Raw genomic sequence first — 22,941 nt, forward strand, 5'->3', positions numbered from 1 at the left:
TAATTATCAATGCTGATTTTTTTTAATATTAAACTATGATGATGACCTTATTAATTGTTCGAAAGAAAAAAAAAGAAAAAAAGTTGTCAGTTTTTTGTAACTTATCCAAACACCTTTATACTCCTTGACACATCTTGAGCCTTCAAGAGCAGATTAATACCTACATAGTTACATAGTTACATAGCTGAAAAGAGACTTGCGTCCATCAAGTTCAGCCTTCCTCACATTTGTTTTTTGCTGTTGATCCAAAAGAAGGCAAAAAAAACAGTTTGAAGCACAATTTTGCAACAAGTTAGGAAGAAAAATTCAGTCAGATTTATCCTTGGATCAAGCAGTTATTACCCTACGTTTTGAACCCTTTTTGAATATAGGAACCACATCTGCCTTCCTACAATCCTCCGGAACACTTCCTGAAAGAAAAGAATCTTGAAAGATTAAAAACAGAGATTCACTTATTTCTACACTTAGTTCCTTAAGTACTTGTGGATGGATACCAGCAGGCCCTGGAGCTTTGTTTATATTAACTTTCTTTAGTTGCTGCAGCACCATGTCTTGAGTTAACCAATTACAATTATTCTGCAAGTTTTTAGTAGCAATCATTTGCACATCAATTGCCATGGGTTCTTCCTTAATATATATGGAGGAGAAATAGTTATTTAAAATTCCTGCCTTTTTTACCTCTGTCTTCTTAGGTAATAGATAATGATTTTATTAATCAGCCTTAACTAATAACCCGATTATGGTATCCTGGAGTCCCATGGGCTCCCTGTTCGGCTCCACCTTATTTCAATATGTGAATGACAACCAATGTATCACACCTTTCCATCTGTATTGCTCCAAAAGGGGGGTGGGGGAGGGGGGAACAGTAGCTGGAGTCCCACTGATGCAGGTTATTATTAAATAAAAAAAAGGATTTTTTTAAAAATAGGGAAAATATCACACAGACATGTTGCAAATCTGACACCCACCCCATGTGTCAATAATCATGTAGGGGTGTATATAAAAACACACCCCTCTCTGTCTTATTAGAGATATCTTTGCCAGAAGCTCATGGACGCAAGGTGAATGGTTAGTGTAGGAGCCACCTAAGAGGTTTGTCTTGACGTGGCAGGTTAGCATTTCCCTTTAATAGCCATTGGAGTAACTAAATAATCTCCATTTGTTTAAATATATGTAGGGATTTGGGAAAGAGCCCAGGTAACTTTTTCATTGAAAGTGCAAGTGCAAATGCATTTTCAATACCTTAGAATGTGATGATTAGTTGTCATGATCCTTAATCATACTTTTAATTTGTCACTTGACAAAGACCGTGTAGGTCGAAATGTTGTGGTGTAACATTGGATTTCAATAAATATTTTTTTATGTTAGCATTATCTGCTACACTAACTCCTTTTATCCTCTTGACTGTCGTCATGCAGTATAACATGGCAGTATATGGAGCAATATGTTGATGGTGAATGTATTTTGCTTGTGTTCATTTAAACCCTTAAGGACCAAGCTTCTGGAATAAAAGGGAATCATGCCATGTCACACATGTCATGTGTCCTTAAGGGGTTAAGCCGAGTTCTGTTAAATGCAACAAGGTGCCAGGAGTGCCCTGTGCCCCTCCCCATCCCCCAATATAAGGAGTCAAGCCATTTAGTAACAGTTTGATGTCTTGCTTGGGGTCCCCTCCAGTCCTCCAGTACTAATGCCAGAGATATTAAGCTAAGCCCTGATATGTATGAGAAGTTACCTGCTTAGGAACTTCTGGCTCTCTGGAGCTATTAGTGGAGGCAAACTCCATGTAAAAATTCAAACCATTCAAAAACCATTTGACTGCTTACAATTAGGATACAGCAAGCCTGTTGGATTTCTTCAATAGATAACTATAAACTGCTTAGGATGCTTACACAGTCCATAGAGGTAGACAGGAAAACTGCTACTATCTCTAGATAATCTATCTCACAATGATGTGGGTAATTCATTATTGGCTCTGAGCCTCTGAAGAACTTAAATCTGAGTTAGTGTGGGTACTTTCAAATTTGAAAGTCACTGGCATATTCCCAGAGCTAGCCTATTCATTAGGTGGCCAAGGTGGCTGCCTAGGGTCTGGGAGCTTCAGTTCTATCTGTCTGTCCATCTGCTCAGCTCTGCTCCCCCACTGCCTCATTATTGTGGTTTTAAATAATAGGTTACCACACTACTACATTTGTTAACAATCAGAATGATGCAGAAAAATATATAGTTTATCTGCTAAATAGATTAAAGTATTGTTTTCACTCTCACATTGATCAGTTCAGTTCAGGGAGTGCCTGCTCCTTTAACTGCTGTTAAGAATTCATCCCTGTTCACACCAATCGCTGCTACACCTGTTCTGTATCTTGAGGTGGTTATAACCGTCTGCTGGAATGTTCTTTTAAGATGTTCCAAGCACTCCTCTAAGCAAATAATCAAACAAGTCTAAATCCCAGGCCTCTCTATCTCTCTCTCTCTGCTTAGGTTTTGTTCTCCAATTGCTGGTCACTACAGTAAAACTGCAAGGTTGTCAATGACACAGTATAAATTACTGTGATCCTAGATAGTCCATGACACAGCAGAAACAACTGTGTTCCTAGAGGGGTTACACCTGGCAGAGACACCAAGTATGCACCGTATATTTTCTACAGCCCCTATGCACATATTTCATCCCTCAACCCTCCTTGTACTCACCTCAGTCTCCATGCTGCCCTGCACCCACGGCATCCTCTATCCACCTCATCCTCTTTACTTCACTATACCCACCTCACCAACTTGAGCCCCTAAGCCTTTCTGCACAAACTACAGCTTCTATCCCTCCATGCACCCACTACAGCGCCTGTGGGTCCACTACTGCACCTAGGTCCCGCAACAGCCCACTACAGCCAGCATTCCCCCAATGGGCCCAATACAGTCTCAATCCCTTCATGCATCTACTACAGACATCCCCACACACACTGTCCACTATCCTACTTACACATTCTGTCCCCTTTATATTCCCTATACCATAGAGCCACTATTATCCATTTAAACACACACCACAGCTCCAGTATCCCCCAGATGCCTACTACAGCCTCTACCCCACACACATACAATAGCCCCTATCCACACACACACTGCAGCACAAACAGCCCTCTCCACTCACATACTGCAAGGCTAACAGCCCTATCCCCACACATGCAAAACCACATGCAGCCTCCCTACACACACATCACAAGCAGCATTCCCACCATTGCAATAATGTATACAGCATCCTTACACACACACATACTTTTATTGCAATCACTTATATAGCACCAACATATTTAGCAGTGCTGAACAATAAGTAAAACAAGACTAACAATTCATTCTAACACAACATGTTGATGTACAGGAACACTGCATCACAAGAAGCATCCCACACACACAACTCCCCAAGTATCCTTCAAACACATATTTGGGGGGCTACTTGTATGGTTGCACATGTGGGGGATGCTGCTTGTGATGTCACCAGCAAACACAGTTTATTTCTTTATTTTAATAGGTGCGGGGGGCAGGCATGCCAGCAAGAGTTACTCTATCCAAAAATACAGAAAAACAGAGAACTTGATGGACGCAAGTCTCTTTTCAGCTATGTAACTATGTAACTATGTAACACCTTAAAAGAAAACCTGTTCCTGTTTAGGTGGGAGTCATGACTGGGCAGCATGCACATAATATCTGTGTGAGAGTAGTACAAATAAAGGAGAGGAGAGTAGTATGTGTGTGTGTGTATATACATGTATAATATGCTTCTCAGTGGTCTTACGTGCTCCCAACTTGCGCCGTTACAGGCTCATCTTCCTGTCCGCCCACACCTCCCACGCCTCACCCTTCTGTCAGTCCATACATTGGCTTCCTGTAAGATATAGGGCTCAATTTAAAATTCTGGTTCTTGCTCTGAAATCTCTACATAATGCTGCTCCCACCTATCTTCCCTAATACACAAGTATGTCCCATTTAGGCCCTTACACTTTGCTGAAGACTTACGTCTATCTTATGACCGTACTCCCACCTCTGATGCTCGTCTTCAAGACTTCTCGAGGGCCTGTGTAACTCACTTCCCTCCTCCGTTAGATGCTCACCCAGTCTCCACTCCTTCAAAAAATCATTAAAAACCCACTTCTTCATAAGAGCGTATCAATTAAACTGTTAATAGCTCTCGACTGATTCCTCTCTTGCAACTGTCATTAGTCTAATACTATCCTTACCTTTTGTGTCACTTTACCCTACTCCCTCTAACATGTAAGCTCATTGATCAGGGCCCTCAAGGCCTCTGTTCTTGTGTGTCCAACTTATCTGGTTACAACTACATGTTTATTCGTCCACCCATTGTAAAGCGCTTCGGAATTTGTTGGTGCTATATAAATAATAACATAATAATAATAATAATAAGACTGTAAGACTGTTACTATACCAGGTATCAGTGCATAAATTATAGCCCATCATGTGTGAGTGTGGATGGATATTTGTAGCCCATGGAGCAGTGCAGCTAGGTGAAATAGGCCTTGACAGGGCTATGAGACAGGCATAGGAGGTGTTAATATGGGGATTTGGCTATAGAAAGTGGGGGTGAGGTTTTAGATTATGGGAGTACATATAGCGGCCATTTTAGACCAAGACCATCTTAATTAATCCTCACTTACCTGTTTTGATCCACCCTCCCTTTAAGTAGATTCTGGTGCCCGCTTGGTCACGGCGGCGGGGGATGGATAAACAAGTTTGGGTATAGGAAGTTTGTCCAGATGTAATATAGTTTTGTTTCTCTAAGAACTGTTAGGTTTGGATAAAGTTTGGTTGGTTCGAGCTCGTCGGTAGCTCCGAATCTGGTGTGTGTAGGGTGTATCTTGGTATTCCCCTACATATTGGAACGTGGTAAATCATGCCCACGGTGGCAATGCTTTAAGTAGTTAGATGTTATTTATGTTAATATCTGTTAATATTGTTGTTTATGGGGGTCGTTTTCAGGGTTGAATTGTTAAAAGAGTTGGGGCTGAGATGTTATGCTAAATATATTGACAATGACCCTTAATATTTTATATATATTGTAATTATTAATAAAGCTGTGATAATTTTCCCAAACATGAAGTGTCCGAGTATCCTTGGGTTTTGGGGGGTTGTTAATACCGCATATGCCAAACAGGCGACTATGCATATGTCATGTATTAGACAGTATGTATGTGGTTTTGTGTTATATGGTACGGTGTGGACATAGGATGTGTGTGAGCACATGACTTTATAGCTTTGTGTATGCATGTTTGTATACATTTAAAATATCAGTTTCAACAGTCTTCCTTCCTCTCTGGACCAAAGATGTACATGGGCACCAATTCATTTGAATGTGCCCAATCAATTCAGTGATCACCAAATAGAATGGCTCCATATGAAAACTCTTACTTCCACTTGACTGAGGATTCAAGCAGAGTGAATAAGAAAGCTGTCCTTGTCAGGATGACATCAGCATTTCTATATGAATTCCTAGAAGTGCTGATTTATTCTGGAATTGGCACTTTTATGAATTGAGACAGTGGAGACATGTTGAAAACCAGTAAATCTAGTCACCAAACTGCAGTGGTTTAGGGGTCTGGTATGTCCCTTTTAAGAGAGAGTAATAAGGACTATAGAGGAGAGGGATGATCAGTCCTGAAGACTGAGGGTTTGTTCACTAAACACCAAGTTCCAGTAAATTGCAAAATGTAAGCTATATTATTTAGCCTTATTTTTACATTTGTTCTCCCCTAATATGCTGATTACCTTTTTTGCCAGAGGGCAGCAAAATAAAAAAGGAAAGATGTGGAGGGAGGTTCCTTCACTTTCTCACTCATATTCTCCAACACACACAAAACACATCCCACAGCACAGAGTCTCCCACACATACATCACGCAGCCACAATAACACTCCACACAATTCAGACATAGCACACATGCAACACTCAACCTGCACACACAGGCATACTCATCCAACACCACCACCCCACTGCATGCAGCTCTCACCTGACACTGACTGACACTGCTAAGGACATCTTTTGTGAAGTTCTGTGTCATATACTTTTTCTTTTACACTCACACTCCATTGAGTTAATACATGTTTTTTATTTTTATTATTATATTATTGGTTCTTTCAAACATTTAACTGAAGCTGCCATTTTTGTGTTACATTTTTGCACAATTGACAATATCTAGTCTAGTCCCTAATTTAGTCCTGCATAAATGCCTAACAGACCCATGCATTGGGGCACTGCTGCATTACTGTGATATAGCCAAGTGTGTTTTCAGTTGCATAATATAGGTGTATACACTAAAAATACACTTTGTAAATACACATGCAGAAAAAGTATTTCCCTAAATGTCAGGGACAAATGGCAATGTAAAAATACTCAAAATAGCCCATGTGAGATAACATGCATTGTCTATTTTATATATGGTGTAAAATATTTAATTGCTAAATTAAAATAATGGGCTATTAAATACCCAAAAGTGACAGAGGCCCAGCAAAAACATTTCACACATAAAACATCCCATACTGAAAAGATTTGACAAACCTGTACATGTAGGACATTGATGGACTCAGAGACATAGCTGAACATATACACTGCTCAAAAAAATAAAGGGAACACTTAAACAACACAATGTAACTCCAAGCCAACCACACTTCTGTGAAATCAAACTGTCCACTTAGGAAGCAACACTGAGTGACAATCAATTTCACATGCTGTTGTGCAAATGGGATAGACAACAGGTGGAAATTATAGGCAATTAGCAAGACACCCCCAATAAAGGAGTGGTTCTGCAGGTGGTGACCACAGACCACTTCTCAGTTCCTATGCTTCCTGGCTGATGTTTTGGTCACTTTTGAATGCTGGCAGTGTTTTCACTCTAGTGGTAGCATGAGACGGAGTCTACAACCCACACAAGTGGCTCAGGTAGTGCAGCTCATCCAGGATGGCACATCAATGCGAGCTGTGGCAAGAAGGTTTGCTGTGTCTGTCAGCGTAGTGTCCAGAGCATGCAGACGCTACCAGGAGACTGGCCAGTACATCAGGAGACGTGGAGGAGGCCGTAGGAAGGCAACAACCCAGCAGCAGGACCGCTACCTCTGCCTTTGTGCAAGGAGGAGCACCGCCAGAGCCCTGTAAAATGACCTCCAGCAGGCCACAAATGTGCATGTATCTGCTCAAACGGTCAGAGACAGACTCCATGAGGGTGGTATGAGGGCCCGACGTCCACAGGTGGGGGTTGTGCTTACAGCCCACTACCATGAAGAACATTTGGCATTTGCCAGAGAACACCAAGATTGGCAAATTCACCACTGGCGCCCTGTGCTCTTCACAGATGAAAGCAGGTTCACACTGAGCACATGTGACAGACGTGACAGAGTCTGGAGACGCCGTAGAGAATGTTCTGCTGCCTGCAACATCCTCCAGCATGACCGGTTTGGCAGTTGGTCATGGTCAGTAATGGTGTGGGGTGGCATTTCTTTTGGGGGCCGCACAGCCCTCCATGTGCTCGCCAGAGGTAGCCTGACTGCCATTCGGTACCGAGATGAGATCCATAGACCCCTTGTGAGACCATATGCTGGTGCAGTTGGCCCTGGGTTCCTTCTAATGCAAGACAATGCTAGACCTCATGTGGCTGGAGTGTGTCAGCAGTTCCTGCAAGACGAAGGCATTGATGCTATGGACTGGCCCGCCCGTTCCCCAGACCTGAATCCAATCGAGCACATCTGGGACATCATGTCTCACTCCATCCACCAATGTCACGTTGCACCACAGACTGTCCAGGAGTTGGCAGATGCTTTTGTCCAGGTCTGGGAGGAGATCCCTCAGAAGACCATCCGCCACCTCGTCAGGAGCATGCACAAGTATTGTAGGGAGGTCATACAGGCACGTGGAGGCCACACACACTACTGAGCCTCATTTTAACTTGTTTTAAGGGCATTACATCAAAGTTGGATCAGCCTGTAGTGTGTTTTTCCACTTTAATTTTGAGTGTGACTCCAAATCCAGACCTCCATGGGTTGAAACATTTGATTTCCATTTTTTTTTATTTTTGTGTGATTTTGTTGTCAGCACATTCAACTATGTAAAGAACAAAGTATTTCAGAAGCATATTAATGCATTCAGATCTAGGATGTGTTATTTTTATGTTCCCTTTATGTTTTTGAGCAGTGTATTTAGGGCAGGAGTAGGTAACCTTCAGGACTCCAGATGTTGTGGTCTACATCTCCCCTGATGCTTTGCAAACATTATGCCTATAAAAGCATTATAGGAGATGTAGTCCACAACACATGGGCTACCAAAGGTTGCCTACCCCTGATTTAGGATATTCTTCTTCTTTCAGGATTCACAATAAAACTGCAACTTGCATGTAAAAAAACGCAGAAAAAAAGCAAATGTATAACAAATTAACAGAGTATTTATAGGTGCACTAAATATAAAAAAAATGGTATCATAGTTGAATATAATTATATTATTCTTCTTTTGCACATATTCTTGTGTAGCACATGAAAATTTCAGCATTCACAATAAAATTGCAACTTGCATGTAAAAAAATGTAGAAAACAAATTCAAAGCACTAAATCTAAAAAAGGAATCCGGGTTGAATATAAATATATCAAAAATAAAAACGAAAAGCTCTGGTCTTTTGGTCACACATTAATTGTAAACATGCTGATCTGTAACGTATTAAACCTATGTTAATGTATCTGTGTACTAGAATTATAATATTTTGTATTAAATATTAAACTGAGTGCATACAATATAACAAAGTGCCACAAACTATCAGCATAATGATAATGTTTCTAAAAAAAACAAGTAAACACAAACACAAAAATATGCATCAAGTCTTCCTATCTAAGAAATAAAATAAAGAGTTTATTTCAAATATTTGCTTAGTATGTATAGTTAGCCCCCTATTTAGGATACTGACTTACCGCATGCATGTAAGCTGAAAAGATCTAGTGCGTATATATGAATTCACACTCATCACTGCACCGATAATAATGTCCCCATTTTTAAAATACTCAAAGTCTTCATATGTCCGTATTAGTTGTAGGCTGCATGCGGTGGCTGAATTGCTGCTCACAGGTGTAATATAAAGGATTATAAGACAAAGAAGCACCTTGTAAGAATTAGATAAAGTTGGAAATCTTAATATCATTTTATCATATAACAGGCTATAACTTAATATAATGTATATTAGTAGAGATGTTCCAGAGCCATAATGCATCACATAACACAATGAAGCATTCAGCATCTGTGTGCAGTAAAGTGTGCCCACACCATCTAACTCACTTTATATAGATAGCAAGTCATAAGCCTCTAGCATTGTAAAATTATTAATATACATTGCACTTGGGATTACAAGTGCAATTCTTTTTCTGTGTTACAGAAGACCAATAATTAATATAACTTTGACGATAAATACAGTAATCAGTATAATGTCTCTCAACCTCATCTGTTCATAACTTTAGGTAAAATTGTTCCCTTAGTGAAAAATACCATTTCATGTTTTCTTTCTTTGTGGTGGGGTAAAAACAAACACCTTTATACAATTAAAGCTAAATAGAATTTTTTTTTTAAAGATTGAGATTGACATCGTAGAATATATGCATAATATATATTTTTTGTTACAGTCCTATTCTAAAAAACAAACACCTTTATACAAGTAAAGCTAAGTAGAAAACACATTTTAAAAAAATTCGATATTGACATCTTAGAATATATTAAAACAAACAAAATTCCCCCTAAAAGTAAGGAATAAGTACAGGTGGATTGGCGCTGTAAACGAAGTGGCAACTACCCCCAGTGTCTAAAAATCACTCAAAGACACTACCAAACAATGATAAAATAATATAACAAAGTGGGGGGTGCAACATACAGATAAGAAATACAGAATGTATATACTTTATAGTAACCGTTTCTTGGGCTTAATCTGTAAAATATAAAAGTCCATACATAGTGTAAAACTGTAAATAGCAGAAGAGATAAAAGCAAAGGTAATGGGTCACTCACAATGTATAGAGCCTAAAATAGCAGGCTTGTGGTGGAATCTCGGTAAAAATAAATTTAGTAGGCCACGTGGCATGTGTACGTGCATATACTGGTGTATCGGTCGGTCGGTTGCACGTGGCAAAGATACGATCAGTAGTGTACGGAGCATGTGCAAGAATACCGGATGTAGTATTCCCCTCCTCCATTGTGCTGGGCAAGCCATGCGGTCAAACAGGAAGTTAGTTCTTGTTCGATTGATTGGGTAAGAGTATGTGTGGGTGGAGCTTATTATGGGAGGAGTTACATGCCTATATAAGGAGCCTACACTATTGTCCGGGGCTCAGATCTTGTTGTATTTCGGTGACATTAGTCCCTCTGAGTCCCGTTCGGTGAATCGAATAAAGAATCTCTTCCTTCCTGAAGAAACCTGTGTCCATCTCTCTGTGCTTGGCTTCCGTCAGTTTCTCCGGTATCATTTGGTGCATTGGCCGGGAAGCTCATCGTTCAACGGTAGCTGAGAAGCAGAGGCGTGAGACGGTCTATCTTTGCCCACGTTCTCTACGGCTGCACCCCTGAACTTCTGCGTGGACCTCCCTTTGTCTCGGCGCCACTGGTCTGTTGTCCAGGAGATCATCGGCCTCTACGTAGTAAGTGCTGGGGTGTCCCCGTCGATGAGTGTGAACTCAGGTTCAGGAACGAGGAGGTAAGACGACCGCTGTTTTAGACGGCGGACCCACTAGGGGTATTGGATACCAATTGTGCGGTAGGCCCATAAGGGGTTATTTGGAATCTGCCCCCTCCAGTGGAGGGAAGGAGCGAAGGCGCACGGTACCATAACCATGCATAATTACTGACACTGTAAATAAGTACTAATAATTGTCGTCTATGTTGTATGTTTAACACCATAACCACTACTAATTGAACTGTGACTTTAAATTGTATTCTAACCAATGCTAACCGTACTATAACTACTGTTTGTAAAGACAATGTTACTGGGGTATGTTATAGACGGGTAATTCAGATATACGGAATTATAGCGTGGGTGACCATATAGTTTTGCCAAAGGGCACAGTATTAGTTACTTAGTGACTGGTGTAACAGCTGTGTTTGTACGGGAATTCCCTGAGTGTTTTGTTGTGTGCGTTTCGCTTAGTAACTGTACCACGTGGTGCTGTTGCCAAGGGAACGGGTGTGACCGTTGGAAGAGTGTGTGTTTAGTTTCTGTTGGAGACGACGCTCCATTGTTAAGTATGGGCGCGTCGGATTCGACGATTTTGGATCCCTTAGGATGTATGATTAAAAACTTTAAAAAGGGATATACTGCATGTGATTTGGGGGTAAAGATGTCTCCAGCACGCCTGACTACTTTGTGTAGTAGGGAATGGCCTACTTTGGTTGCCGCATGGCCACCATGTGGCAGTTTGGATCCTAATCTGGTACAGCGTGTACACGTGGCTGTATCAGGTAGGCCTGAACTTTACGGCCAGTTTCCATATATTGATTGTTGGAGGCAGGCCGCAATTGACTCGCCAAAATGGATCCGAGTATGCCACGAGGAGCAATGTCACCTCATGGTGGCCAGGACTCGCTTGTCCACTAAGGCCGTAATTACGCCCATTTTGGACACGCCTCCTGAGTCTGAGATCCCCATGCCGCCCCCTTACTCCTCCTCCACCGGAAGAGGAAGAGGAGGTGCTGTTGGAAACGCTCCTCCCCTTGCCCCATTGTCCCCACCTACTCCCTCCTCTAGCTCAGAGCCCAGCCCCCTTGTTTCAAACCCTCCCCTTCCGGTACCTACCTCCGTTAACTCCACATACCCAGATTTGGCGCCATATCTAGTTTCCGGTCAGGCTCTTCCTAGCCCGGCCCGGAATATTCTACTCACCAACCTTCCCCTTAGTAAAGCTTCCCCATCCCCTTGTCTTACTACCCCTCGACCGGAACCCCTAACGGACGCATCTCTACGAAGCCCCATACTAACCCGACAACTGACCGGTACCCTCCAACCCCGACATTATCAAATGAATGCCTCTTCGATTGAGTCCTGGCCCGACACACATTAACGATGACAGCCAGATACAATATGCTGATCCAGTCTACGTCTATGTCCCTTTCACGACCACCGATCTCTTTAATTGGAAGACCTATAACTCCTCTTACACCGAAAAGCCTCAAGCCATGACGGATTTGTTTACCTTAATAGTCCAGACACACAATCCCACTTGGGCTGATTGCCAGCAATTATTAATGACATTGTTTAATAATGAGGAAAGGACTAGGATAAATCAAGCGGCAATTAAAGCGCTGGAAGAAGAGGCCCGTACACAAAATCAGGCCAACCCAGCAGCATGGGCCGCAGCCCATTATCCAAACACCGATCCAAATTGGAATGTCAATGGTGCAGACATGTGTAGAATAAAAAGAATCTCAGGCACTCACTGTGATTGTTCTTCAAGCAGGTTTATTGCAACGTTTCGACCTCAATGAGGTCTTTTTCAAGCGTGCAGACATGGTCCATTTAAAAGCTTACAGGGACGCTATTATTGCTGGCATGAAAGCTGGAGGGAAGAAGGCGATTAACATGTCTAAGACGGCTGAGGTATTACAGAAATGTGATGAATCGCCCAGTGTCTTTTATGACCGATTATTGGAGGCAAACAGTTTGTATACCCCCTTTAATCCGGAGGCTCCTGAGAATTCCCGGATGGTTAACTCTGCCTTTGTCAGCCAAGCCTATGGAGATATAAAGCGCAAGCTACAAAAGTTAGAAGGGTTTGTAGGGATGTCCATAACCCAACTAATGGAGGTAGCAAACAAGGTATATATGAATAGGGAAACCGAGACAAAGAAGGAGGAAGAGCGCAAGATGCGTAGAAAGGCAGATATGCTAGCGGTAGTGATCGCAGGCGTAGATAGAAGGGAAAAGGAAGTGTATAGGGGAATGGATAAAGGCGAGAGTAAATGGAATAGGGAACCCCTGAGTAGGAATCAATGCGCGTACTGTAGGGAAGATGGGCATTGGAGAAGTGAGTGTCCACAAAGGGAACAGTATGAGAGAGAGAGACCTAGGGCAGGATATGGTAATTATAGAGGCAGAGCGAGAGGTAGAGGAGGTCCTGGAGGGAATAGTGGTATCAATAGAGGAAGTGTTAGTGGAGACAGGTACTATCCAGCAGCGCAGAGACCCCGTGATAGAGAAGATAGGGACTTTGTAGGTTTGGCTGACACAGTCATGGAGGACTATTGATACCGACCGGGCTCCATCCCCCTTGGCCGAGCGGAGCCTATGGTCGATGTAGCAATAGGGGGAAAAAGGAGTGCATTCATGATCGATACTGGTGCTGAACATTTGGTGGTGACTGACCTAGTTGCTCCTCCATCTGGAAGAACTATCACCGTAATAGGAGCAACTGGAAGGAGTGCTGCTAAACCGGTTCTTAAAAGTCGACTCTGTACATTGGGAGGCCACGTAGTGAAACATCAATTCCTTTATATGCCTGAATGTCCAGTCCAACTGCTAGGACGTGATTTGTTGTCAAAATTACAAGCACAGATTTCTACCTAACGGAACAACATCTTTAAAGTTCAATGGACCTTCAGGTATAATGACACTATCTGTACCAAAGGAAGAAGAGTGGCGACTTTATACAGTGTTGACTAGCCAAAACCCTAAGAGTGATGAATCCTTATTCAATATACCAGGAGTGTGGGCAGAGAACAACCCACCAGGACTTGCTCGCAATATTCCACCAATTCGAATCGAACTGAAACTTGGGGTTTATCCAGTGAGCTTAAGACAATACCACATCCCACAAAAGGCCAAGAAGAACATACAATCATATTTGGATAAGTTCATACGGTATGGTATCCTAAAATTCTGTACTTCCCCCTGGAACACCCCATTGTTGCCTGTTCAAAAGCCCGGTACAGATGAGTATCGCCCTGTGCAGGACTTGAGAGCAGTCAATGATGCGGTCGTAAGTATACACCCAGTTGTGCCCAATCCATATAACCTGCTTGCTTTAATTCCGGGCAGGGCTACCTATTTTACTGTCTTAGATCTCAAAGATGCCTTCTGTTACGGACCGTTTCAGCATAAAAGGGGAAAAATCCATTTAGGCGATAATCCCCTTTTCCCAAACAAGGCACAGCTACTGTAAAAGCACCAAAACTCACGAATTTGGATATAAATGAATGCACCAAACTCCCGAACTGCATACAAGGGAATAAGGTAGCACTCCAACTGGAACCTCACGAATAGCTGCTAGCAGACGAACAGGAAAAGCAGACATCAGCTTACACTCCTAGCAGTCAATCTCCAGCATCATACAGTGAATCCCCCCAAGAACGAGACAAGGCTCCGTGTTGAAGGTCAAGCAGTGGTCTGTTTATTCAGGGCTACCTGCCCCTGTATTTATGCAGGTCTCCCACCTGGTGGACACTCCCCTAGGGGACCAGATGGAAGACTGAAACAGCAGACAGACATGTATCACTTTCGTACACACAACCACAATACTTTCCCACAATGCATCTTGGTTTCCTCCTCTCTGTCCTGGAGATAATTAATGAAGTAATTCAATTATCTCCTAAGACAAAGGCCAGACTCCATTATGCACATGGTGACACAGAAACAGACTATCACTTTAAAATACATACAGACACATTTTATACACAAAACATAGACATGTAACATATCCAGATAGCTCAGGTCTGGGTGCACATTATTAGGTGAATGGCACCCAGATCACACAAATACATTTTAATTGCCATGGAGCCAAAATCTTTAATTATACGAACAGGCTCCATGGCAGGCTATCTGGGTTACTACAGTTCACATAGATTGTGATAGAAATTCAAAGTCCCGAATAAGAACCAGGGGGCTGGAGGCTCAGCGGTGCCTGCACGCAAAAGTGTCCGCTTATAGTGCAGGAAAGCCGGGCAGACAAGCGCTGGCTGCCCAGGGAGCTCCAGAACACCGCCATCGTGTGGCGGATAGGTGTAAACGCGACCACCCAGTAACAATCAATTAAGCTGCGGTTAACCGCAGCTACTGGGTGGTCAATTGCCGGCACACGCTTGTTAAGCCGCGGTTAACCGCGGCTTCAGGGAGGTCAATAGGAGGCACACGCCAGCTTCTGGGTGGCCCCTTAACAACGCCGGCCGGCTTCCCACGGCTCTGGGGAGGCTGAAAAGAAGCTGATTGTTCGGTAGATAGAACGGCTGTGCAGAAAGGGAAAAATAAACCTTTCTGCACAGTAAAATTAACACTTTAGGTGCCGGTCCATAGTCCAGAGGCAGCAGGCGGGCAACCAGGCTCCTCCAATACAATGTGGCGAGATTGGTTCTATGTGCGAGTCCCGCACGCAGTACAAACGTTGCTAGACTATAAAGGCAATCATTGGTTTAGTAACAGCCGCATGACTAAGTATCAAGCTATGTTGTGTGAAAACCCAAGAGTGCATTTAGAGACTGTTAACACCTTAAATCCAGCTACCCTTTTGCCACAACCTACTGAGAGTCAACATGATTGCCTGGAGGTGATGGATGAAGTATTTTCAAGTAGACCAGATCTTCGTGACTTTCCCATCCAGAACCCTGATGTCCAGTACTATACGGACGGCAGTAGTTATGTGAAAGAAGGGATTCGCTATGCAGGATATGCAGTGACAACCATAGACAAGGTGACGGCCATTGTCAAAAGGAACATCGGCACAGAAGGCAGAACTAATTGCACTCACACGAGCGTTACAATTGGCTGAAGGTTTAAGAGTGAACATCTACACGGATTCCAAGTATGCGTTTTTAACCACTCATGTCCACGGAGCTTTGTATAAAGAAAGAGGATTATTGAATTCAGAGGGTAAAGAAATCAAGTACGCAGCTAAGATATTACAAGTACTAGAAGCCGTGTGGGAACCGAAAGAAGTTGGTATTATACATTGTCGGGCGCATCTGAAAGGAGATGGTGATGTAACCAAAGGAAATCGGATGGCAGATAATGCAGCTAAGCGTGCCGCTGAATCAGGAAGACAGGAGTATGTGGAACATATAGCTGCTCTTATACCGACTCCACTGTCTCAATGGACTCCAGTTTATACAGCTCAAGAAGAAGAGTGGTTAAATACTGAAACTGGGAAATACCTGGAGAACAAATGGTATCAGTTAGAAGATGGAAGAATAGTTATTCCAGCATCACTAGCTGTAGAAATTGTCCAGAACTATCACAACGGGACACATTCTGGAAGAGTTAGTATGGAAGAATCTCTCAGGAAACATATCTATATACCAAGATTGTCCAACTTGACTCAAGCCATTGTACGAAGATGTGTGATATGTGCTAAGAATAATGCAAGGCAAGGACCAGTGAAACCACCGGGAGTCCAGTATATGGGGGGACTCCCAATGTCCGATCTTCAAATAGACTATACTGTAATGCCTAAATCCGGTGGACATCGCTACCTACTAGTAGTTGTGTGTACCTATTCAGGTTGGGTAGAAGCATGTCCTACTCGTACAGAGAAAGCAGGAGAAGTTGTACGATTCCTGTTGCGAGAAATAATACCCCGATATGGACTACCATGCTCTATAGGATCGGATAATGGTCCAGCCTTTGTTCACCAGTGCCTACAACAACTGACTCATATGCTTGGTATTAAGTGGAAGCTTCATACGGCATATAGACCTTAGAGCTCTGATAAAGTAGAAAGGATGAACAGAACTATTAAGAACCAATTGGCAAAGATGTGTCAAGAGACTCAGCTTAAGTGGAATGTTCTTTTGCCCATAGCTCTGTTGCATATTCGTAGTACACCTACCAGAAGGATGGTTCTCTCACCTTTTGAAATCATGTATGGGCGTCCACCTCCCGTACTTGGTAACTTAAGGGGGGATTTGAGTCAGTTGGGAGAAGGAATTACTCGGCAGCAGGTTGTAGAGTTGGGTAAAACTATGGAGGAGGTACAGAAATGGGTACAAGATAGATTACCTGTGAATATTTATCCCCCTGTTCATAGTTATCATCCAGGAGATCAAGTATGGATTAAAGAGTGGAACAGTGTACCGTTAGGGCCTAAGTGGAGGGGTCCTTATGTTGTTCTTTTGTCTACCCCTACAGCTATAAAGGTGGCCGAAGTGACTCCGTGGATTCATCACTCCAGGGTTAAACCAGCAGCAGTAGATTCTTGGCAAGCTACAACAGATCCAGAGAATCCCTGCAAGATCCGGTTAAAGCGCATAACTCAGTCGGAGTGACGAGGAGATATCGGGATTTCAAGTGTGTTTAAAGAGATCAGCAAGTGGGTGTTTTTGACGGCCATAATAAAGCCTGACCACTTACCCACGTGTCATAGCCAGGGTGTCTCGAAGGGACCTCTGTGAAGGGAAGAGCAGAACTCCATTCCTTGCAGCCCTTACACCCTGGAAGCTGAGGTGCCATCACACGGACGAAGACTGAGGATGAGAGCGTCGAAAGAAATGCTTTTGATAATGTATATTTTTGTGATTTTAATTATTCAGGACATTACCGACACACCTAGCTGTGAGGTTTGCATTAAGACTACTATAACAGGTAATCATATTTCCCAGACCCTTATTTGGCATTCACAATATGAGTGTAAAGGATATGTGTCTAGGTGTAGATACTTGGGTATAGAGTATAGTGTATGCCATTTAGGAGTAGGAGAACCTAAGTGCTTCAATCCAGAGTATCAACCCCGTACAATTTGGTTGACCCTCCGGAATGGAGACCCACAGGGGACCCTAATAAATAAAACAGTATTAGAAACCGTACATTCTTCGGGTGTTCTGCTATTTGATGCATGTAAGGCGATATCAAGTGGTAGAAAAACGTGGAATGTATGCGGGGATCTTAAGTGGGAGAGAACGTATGGGTCTAATGATAAGTATATTTGTCCCAGTAGTAAAAATAAGTACGTAAATCCAAAATGCCCAGATAGGGATTATAATTATTGTCCATATTGGTCTTGTGTGGGGTGGGCAACTTGGGGACATACAGTAGATAGGGATATGATTGTTACTAAGTTGCCTACCAAACCATATTGTAAGTCTATGGAGTGTAACCCAGTCCATATACTTATTAATAATCCTGAACAATTTATAGATAGGTTTGGAAATTTATTTGGGTTTCAGATATATGGGACGGGTTTGGATCCTGGGACAATATTATTTATAGGGATAGAGACCGATACCGTAGCATCCCAAACTCATCAGGTTTTCCATTCTTTTTATGAAGAGAGGAGTGTAGAAAATAAGATCCCCCATAATGCTAAGAACCTGTTTATAGATTTAGCTGAAAGTATTGCTGGTAGTCTTGATGTGACCAACTGCTATGTGTGTGGAGGTACTAACATGGGAGACCAATGGCCCTGGGAAGCAAAGGAGGTAATGTATTCGTGTTCTGAGACAATTGAACAAATAATATCTTCTCAAACTGATTATCAAATGAGTGTTAGAGGTAAATCGGAGTGGCGATTAAAGACCTCCATTATAGGTTATGTTTGCATAGCAAGGAAAGGAATAATGTTTAATACATCTGTAGGAGAATTAACTTGTCTAGGGCAAAAAGCTTATGATGATAGTACAAAGAATACAACCTGGTGGTCGGCTTCAAATGTCTCAGAACCACCTAACCCGTTTGCAAGTTATGCCAATTTAAAGGACGTGTGGTTTGATCTATCTATCACATCTAGTTGGAAAGCCCCGGCAAATTTGTACTGGATCTGTGGTAAGAAAGCCTATTCGGAGTTACCACAGGACTGGGAAGGGGCATTTTTTTTTTTTTGCCCTTTTACAAAATGAAATCCCTCCAGTCACTTCCGGGTTGCCGAACAGACGCATAAGAAATGACGTAATGATGGTCCATGTATCATGACACAACGACGGAACGTGCGTCATCACGTTATACCAGAAGTGGAATTTGGCAGGAAATTTGACTTCCGGAAACATAGATTTAAAAAGGACGCCGGAAGAAGAGGACTTTATACACTTGAAAAAGACGAACTGTCGAAACGCGTTGTGTTTTTTCGTATAATATCTTTTATATTTTATTTATATTGTTATTTTATTTCAAGTAAATACTTTTTAAAGTTACAGTATTCTGGTCTACCATCTATCTTTCCTGCATCTGGGACTAGACATCAGTGTCCATAGGAAGATCGTGGGGACATTCTGAATAGCTTGGAAAAGCTGATTTTCCACATGCGATTAAGCCAGAGCCTGCTATTTTAGGCTCTATACATTGTGAGTGACACATTACCTTTGCTTTTATCTCTTCTGCTATTTACAGTTTTACACTATGTATGGACTTTTATATTTTACAGATTAAGCCCAAGAAACGGTTACTATTAAGTATATACATTCTGTATTTCTTATCTGTATGTTGCACCCCCCACTTTGTTATATTGTTTTATCTTAGAATATATGCATAATATATTTTGTTACAGTCTTATTCTAAAATTGTTTAAATGATTTATTTTACATTCAGTCTCCAGTGAATATACCACATAAGGACAAAGCAAAAAACAGAATTATGGAAATGTTGCAAATATATTAAACAGAAAAAACACCCCTTAAACATTTATCAAGGCCTTTGACACAGTAGACCATGGCATTCTTTTGCAAAAACTTAAAAACTCAGGCATTAGTGAACGTCCGCTTACCTGGTTTTGATTGTATGTTTCAGACCGATTGCAATATGTGGCCATTTCTGATAGCGCTTCCCTCTTCCAGTCACGTGTGGTGTTCCCCAAGGCTCCATACTCGGCCCGCTGCTATTCACATTATTTATAAATGATCTGCCTGTCTGCAAATCCATGTCTGCAAATCCTCAACTGTACACATGTATGCAGACGACACTGTGATCTACGCTAGTAAACCCAAGCTACCGCAGCTTGAGGCTGTGCTCCATGTATGGACGTAGCGGGGAATGTGATGCAAATAAGAATAATGGGGCCTACCCCAAATACCTCCCAATAATGACAGACACTGAATTTGGATGGAACAGGCCACATCATTTATTAAAACATAAGACTGTAGGACTCATCCAACATTTAATAAACTTTATCATTTAATTATAACCAGAAATAAATACATAAATAATCCATAACTTTACATATAATTATTAACACCTAGTGCCCTAGAGACTTAGTTTACATAAGCGTCCTTGCCAATGTAAGAGACCACATACCTATGCACCAACTTGCCCACAGGGTTCTCGCCTCCCCCCTCGTCCAATCCAAGTTCCCTTTTCCTTTCAATGCTTACCACCAACCGGCTTTTAGCTCGGTGGGCACGTCGAAGTCGGTAACTTAAAAGTTTACCCTACAGAGCAGGGGAGGTTGAGACCCGACCATGTCCATATCCTGACACCCCATGTAATAGCCCCCAAAACCTATTGGCAAGGACACGACCCCCACCACAACCCCGCTGTATTAAGCCTAAAATCAGCAAGGGCGCCACCCAAACCATCCAAGGCCTGTTCCACCACTTCTTACCAAGATTAAAAAGGTTGAGCCCAACCTCCATGAGGTGAACTCCATCACCCAGAAACACATTAGCTGCCACCAGTGCGAAAACACCCCGTGGCGAATCAGAATCCCCTTACCCTCAAACAAACCTAGAAATCCTCCAATTTAGCTTCATACGGCAGTGTTCCATGGCTCTGATTATGGGCCCGCTGCCAAAAGATACGGGAAATGACCTCCGACCAATTGAGCCACACATCATGAAACAGAACTAAAATACACACCAAGACCCTCTTAAGGGCAAACGCAAAAACCCCACATTGATATTATCCCAAACTCATTGCCCCCCAGGTGAATAACCCAAACATTTAGGCCTACCCGAATGTGGGACAGCTGAACCTGCTGCGGGAGGAGCAGAACCCATTTCATACTTCTGGCACCAAACCAATGAACCTCCGCTTCAGAAGGTGTAAAACCCAATAGCTCACCTCCTGGATGGACAGCCGCATGCCTCGTGGCTCAGAATACCTAAGAGTGCATGATCACCAAAACCCTGGGGAGGAGTCGAACCGGCGGAGAGAAACCTCTACTCAGGAGACCGGCGGACGAACATATGAGACAAGACGCCCAGATTCCCACCTCCTGATCCTCTGCACTGTGTGCGCTGTCATACCCATCCTAAAAGCCTCCAAGGCAACGCCAATCCAAAAGGAATGCCCACAATATGATCCGCAGAGTACTGAACAGCGGCAAACAACACCCCACCACTGCATGGTCTACTAGGAATCACCAATTCCCCAATGTGCCTTGCCCCAGAAATGCCAGGGAATAGGCCAATGCAAATAGACAGGCCTCGAAATTGAGAACCAGACAAGAGGGGGCAACCCACCCAATCTTGTCAGGAGCATAGTGTAGACCGACCTTCCTGCATCTGCGGAAGCAACACACCCCCCCAAGCCTGATAGCGCCTAGCACACTTTGAACGCCATGGCAGAATCTTCCCACCCACGTACCTCGATCAGGAAGCTAAGACCTGCAAAACGTGAGGAGATAGAAAAGGGGGGAGGGGGGATACTCCCCGCTAAAGTCTTGAGAGGCAGGCAGTTGAGACATCAAAACCCCCCCGGAGCATGCTCCCACCAGTCCAATCACAAAGATTGGACTGTTCGCGTGTTAGGCGTACATTAGGCATGCATGACAACCACTACACCACAGAAACACTGTCCACATCTTACCATATCGGGTCCACGAGGCCCGAGAGACTGGACCACGGACCAAACCCCTCAATCTGCTAGACCAAGCGACCACATCTCCACCAGGCACGGATCTCTTCCAGATCTGCACGTGGGACAACTGCCAGAAAATCCCAACTATTGCGAACGAGAGAGAGTATCCGCCACTACAACGTGAATGCCAGGAATATGCTTTGCCCTACAAGACACATTTGGACATAACCAGAGCCCCAAAATGCCGCAGCAAGCCACCTACTGGAGGGGAGGAGGCCATCTGACGATTGACAGCTTGAACCACCCCAGAGTGCCGCAGTGAAAAACAACCCATTTATCCCAAAACTGGGACCTACAAATGCCCATTCCTTGTGAGGCCAGAGACCTGCCATCCGTCTGGCCAACAGACAGCACAAAATCACCCCAAATAACCCCTAGAGGCCATAATCACCCACACCCAACCGAACCACACCTTGGGAAGAGGTGTAGGACCGTGTTAGAGTCCTACTGTCACCTGCCAGTAGGACCTGCCATTATACATGGCCTGGATGGAGGCCCAGACTGCCAGATCGTCACGCAGAGACCGAGTCAGACGAATGAAGCGCCGGGGTCTCGTGACCCCGGACGTCATGCAGTCGGATCTTATAGAGCCCTAGGGCCAGCCACTTCCCGACGTAAGCCGCGAACCGGATCCCAGGCAAGTGGCAAAAACCCACCACAGAATCAATTTCGATGCCCCAAAGTCCCGAGGAGATGTCCTAATGCACCTAAACCCCACAAATGTCTGACAAACGAATAATCAAACAGTATTTCCCTTGCTCCTCTCTGGGCACCATGCCCAAGGGGGAGACCAGCAAGTCCTGTAAAGGGGGGTCGCTAAAGGGACCGGCCATGCGACTCAGAGACACCTCCTTGACAAGCGTTTTCAACCACATGCGGGAAACACCAGGACTGACCAAAGGTTCTGAACCAGCAGCAAAGGGGGGCGAAAGACAAAGGAATACAAAAACCATGCTCAACGCCTTCCAACAGGATGTTGGCTGCCCAGCAGATCCTAGAAGAGGCAGATGCATTCGGTGCATGAGGCACCGTATGTACAATGACTGTCATTAAATGTGCAACAACAGCCTGACCTCTGTCGCACTGAGGTGGATGATCCTTGTAACGGCTACCCAGGTAGTGAGAGGGCATCAGCCGTTGGAGACGTCCTTTTTCCCGGCAAGTTGC

At 43.4% G+C, this 22,941-nt stretch overlaps 1 protein-coding gene across 1 annotated transcript in view; it reads right to left on the reverse strand.

Moving 5' to 3' along the window:
- The window catches only part of LOC134615216 (vomeronasal type-2 receptor 26-like), a 122,751-nt gene extending 100,406 nt beyond the window's left edge, over positions 1–22,345 (reverse strand). Inside the window, exons 1-3 of the mRNA XM_063459711.1 lie at positions 22,229–22,345; positions 8,963–9,135; positions 721–766 (exon numbers count right to left, since the gene is read on the reverse strand). Coding sequence (XP_063315781.1) covers positions 721–766; positions 8,963–9,135; positions 22,229–22,345 — 336 coding nt within the window. The remainder of the gene's footprint in view (positions 1–720; positions 767–8,962; positions 9,136–22,228) is intronic.
- Positions 22,346–22,941: the final 596 nt, after the last annotated feature.

Source organism: Pelobates fuscus, chromosome 6, assembly GCF_036172605.1.
Source record: "Pelobates fuscus isolate aPelFus1 chromosome 6, aPelFus1.pri, whole genome shotgun sequence".
NCBI classification, from domain to species: Eukaryota; Metazoa; Chordata; class Amphibia; order Anura; family Pelobatidae; genus Pelobates; species Pelobates fuscus.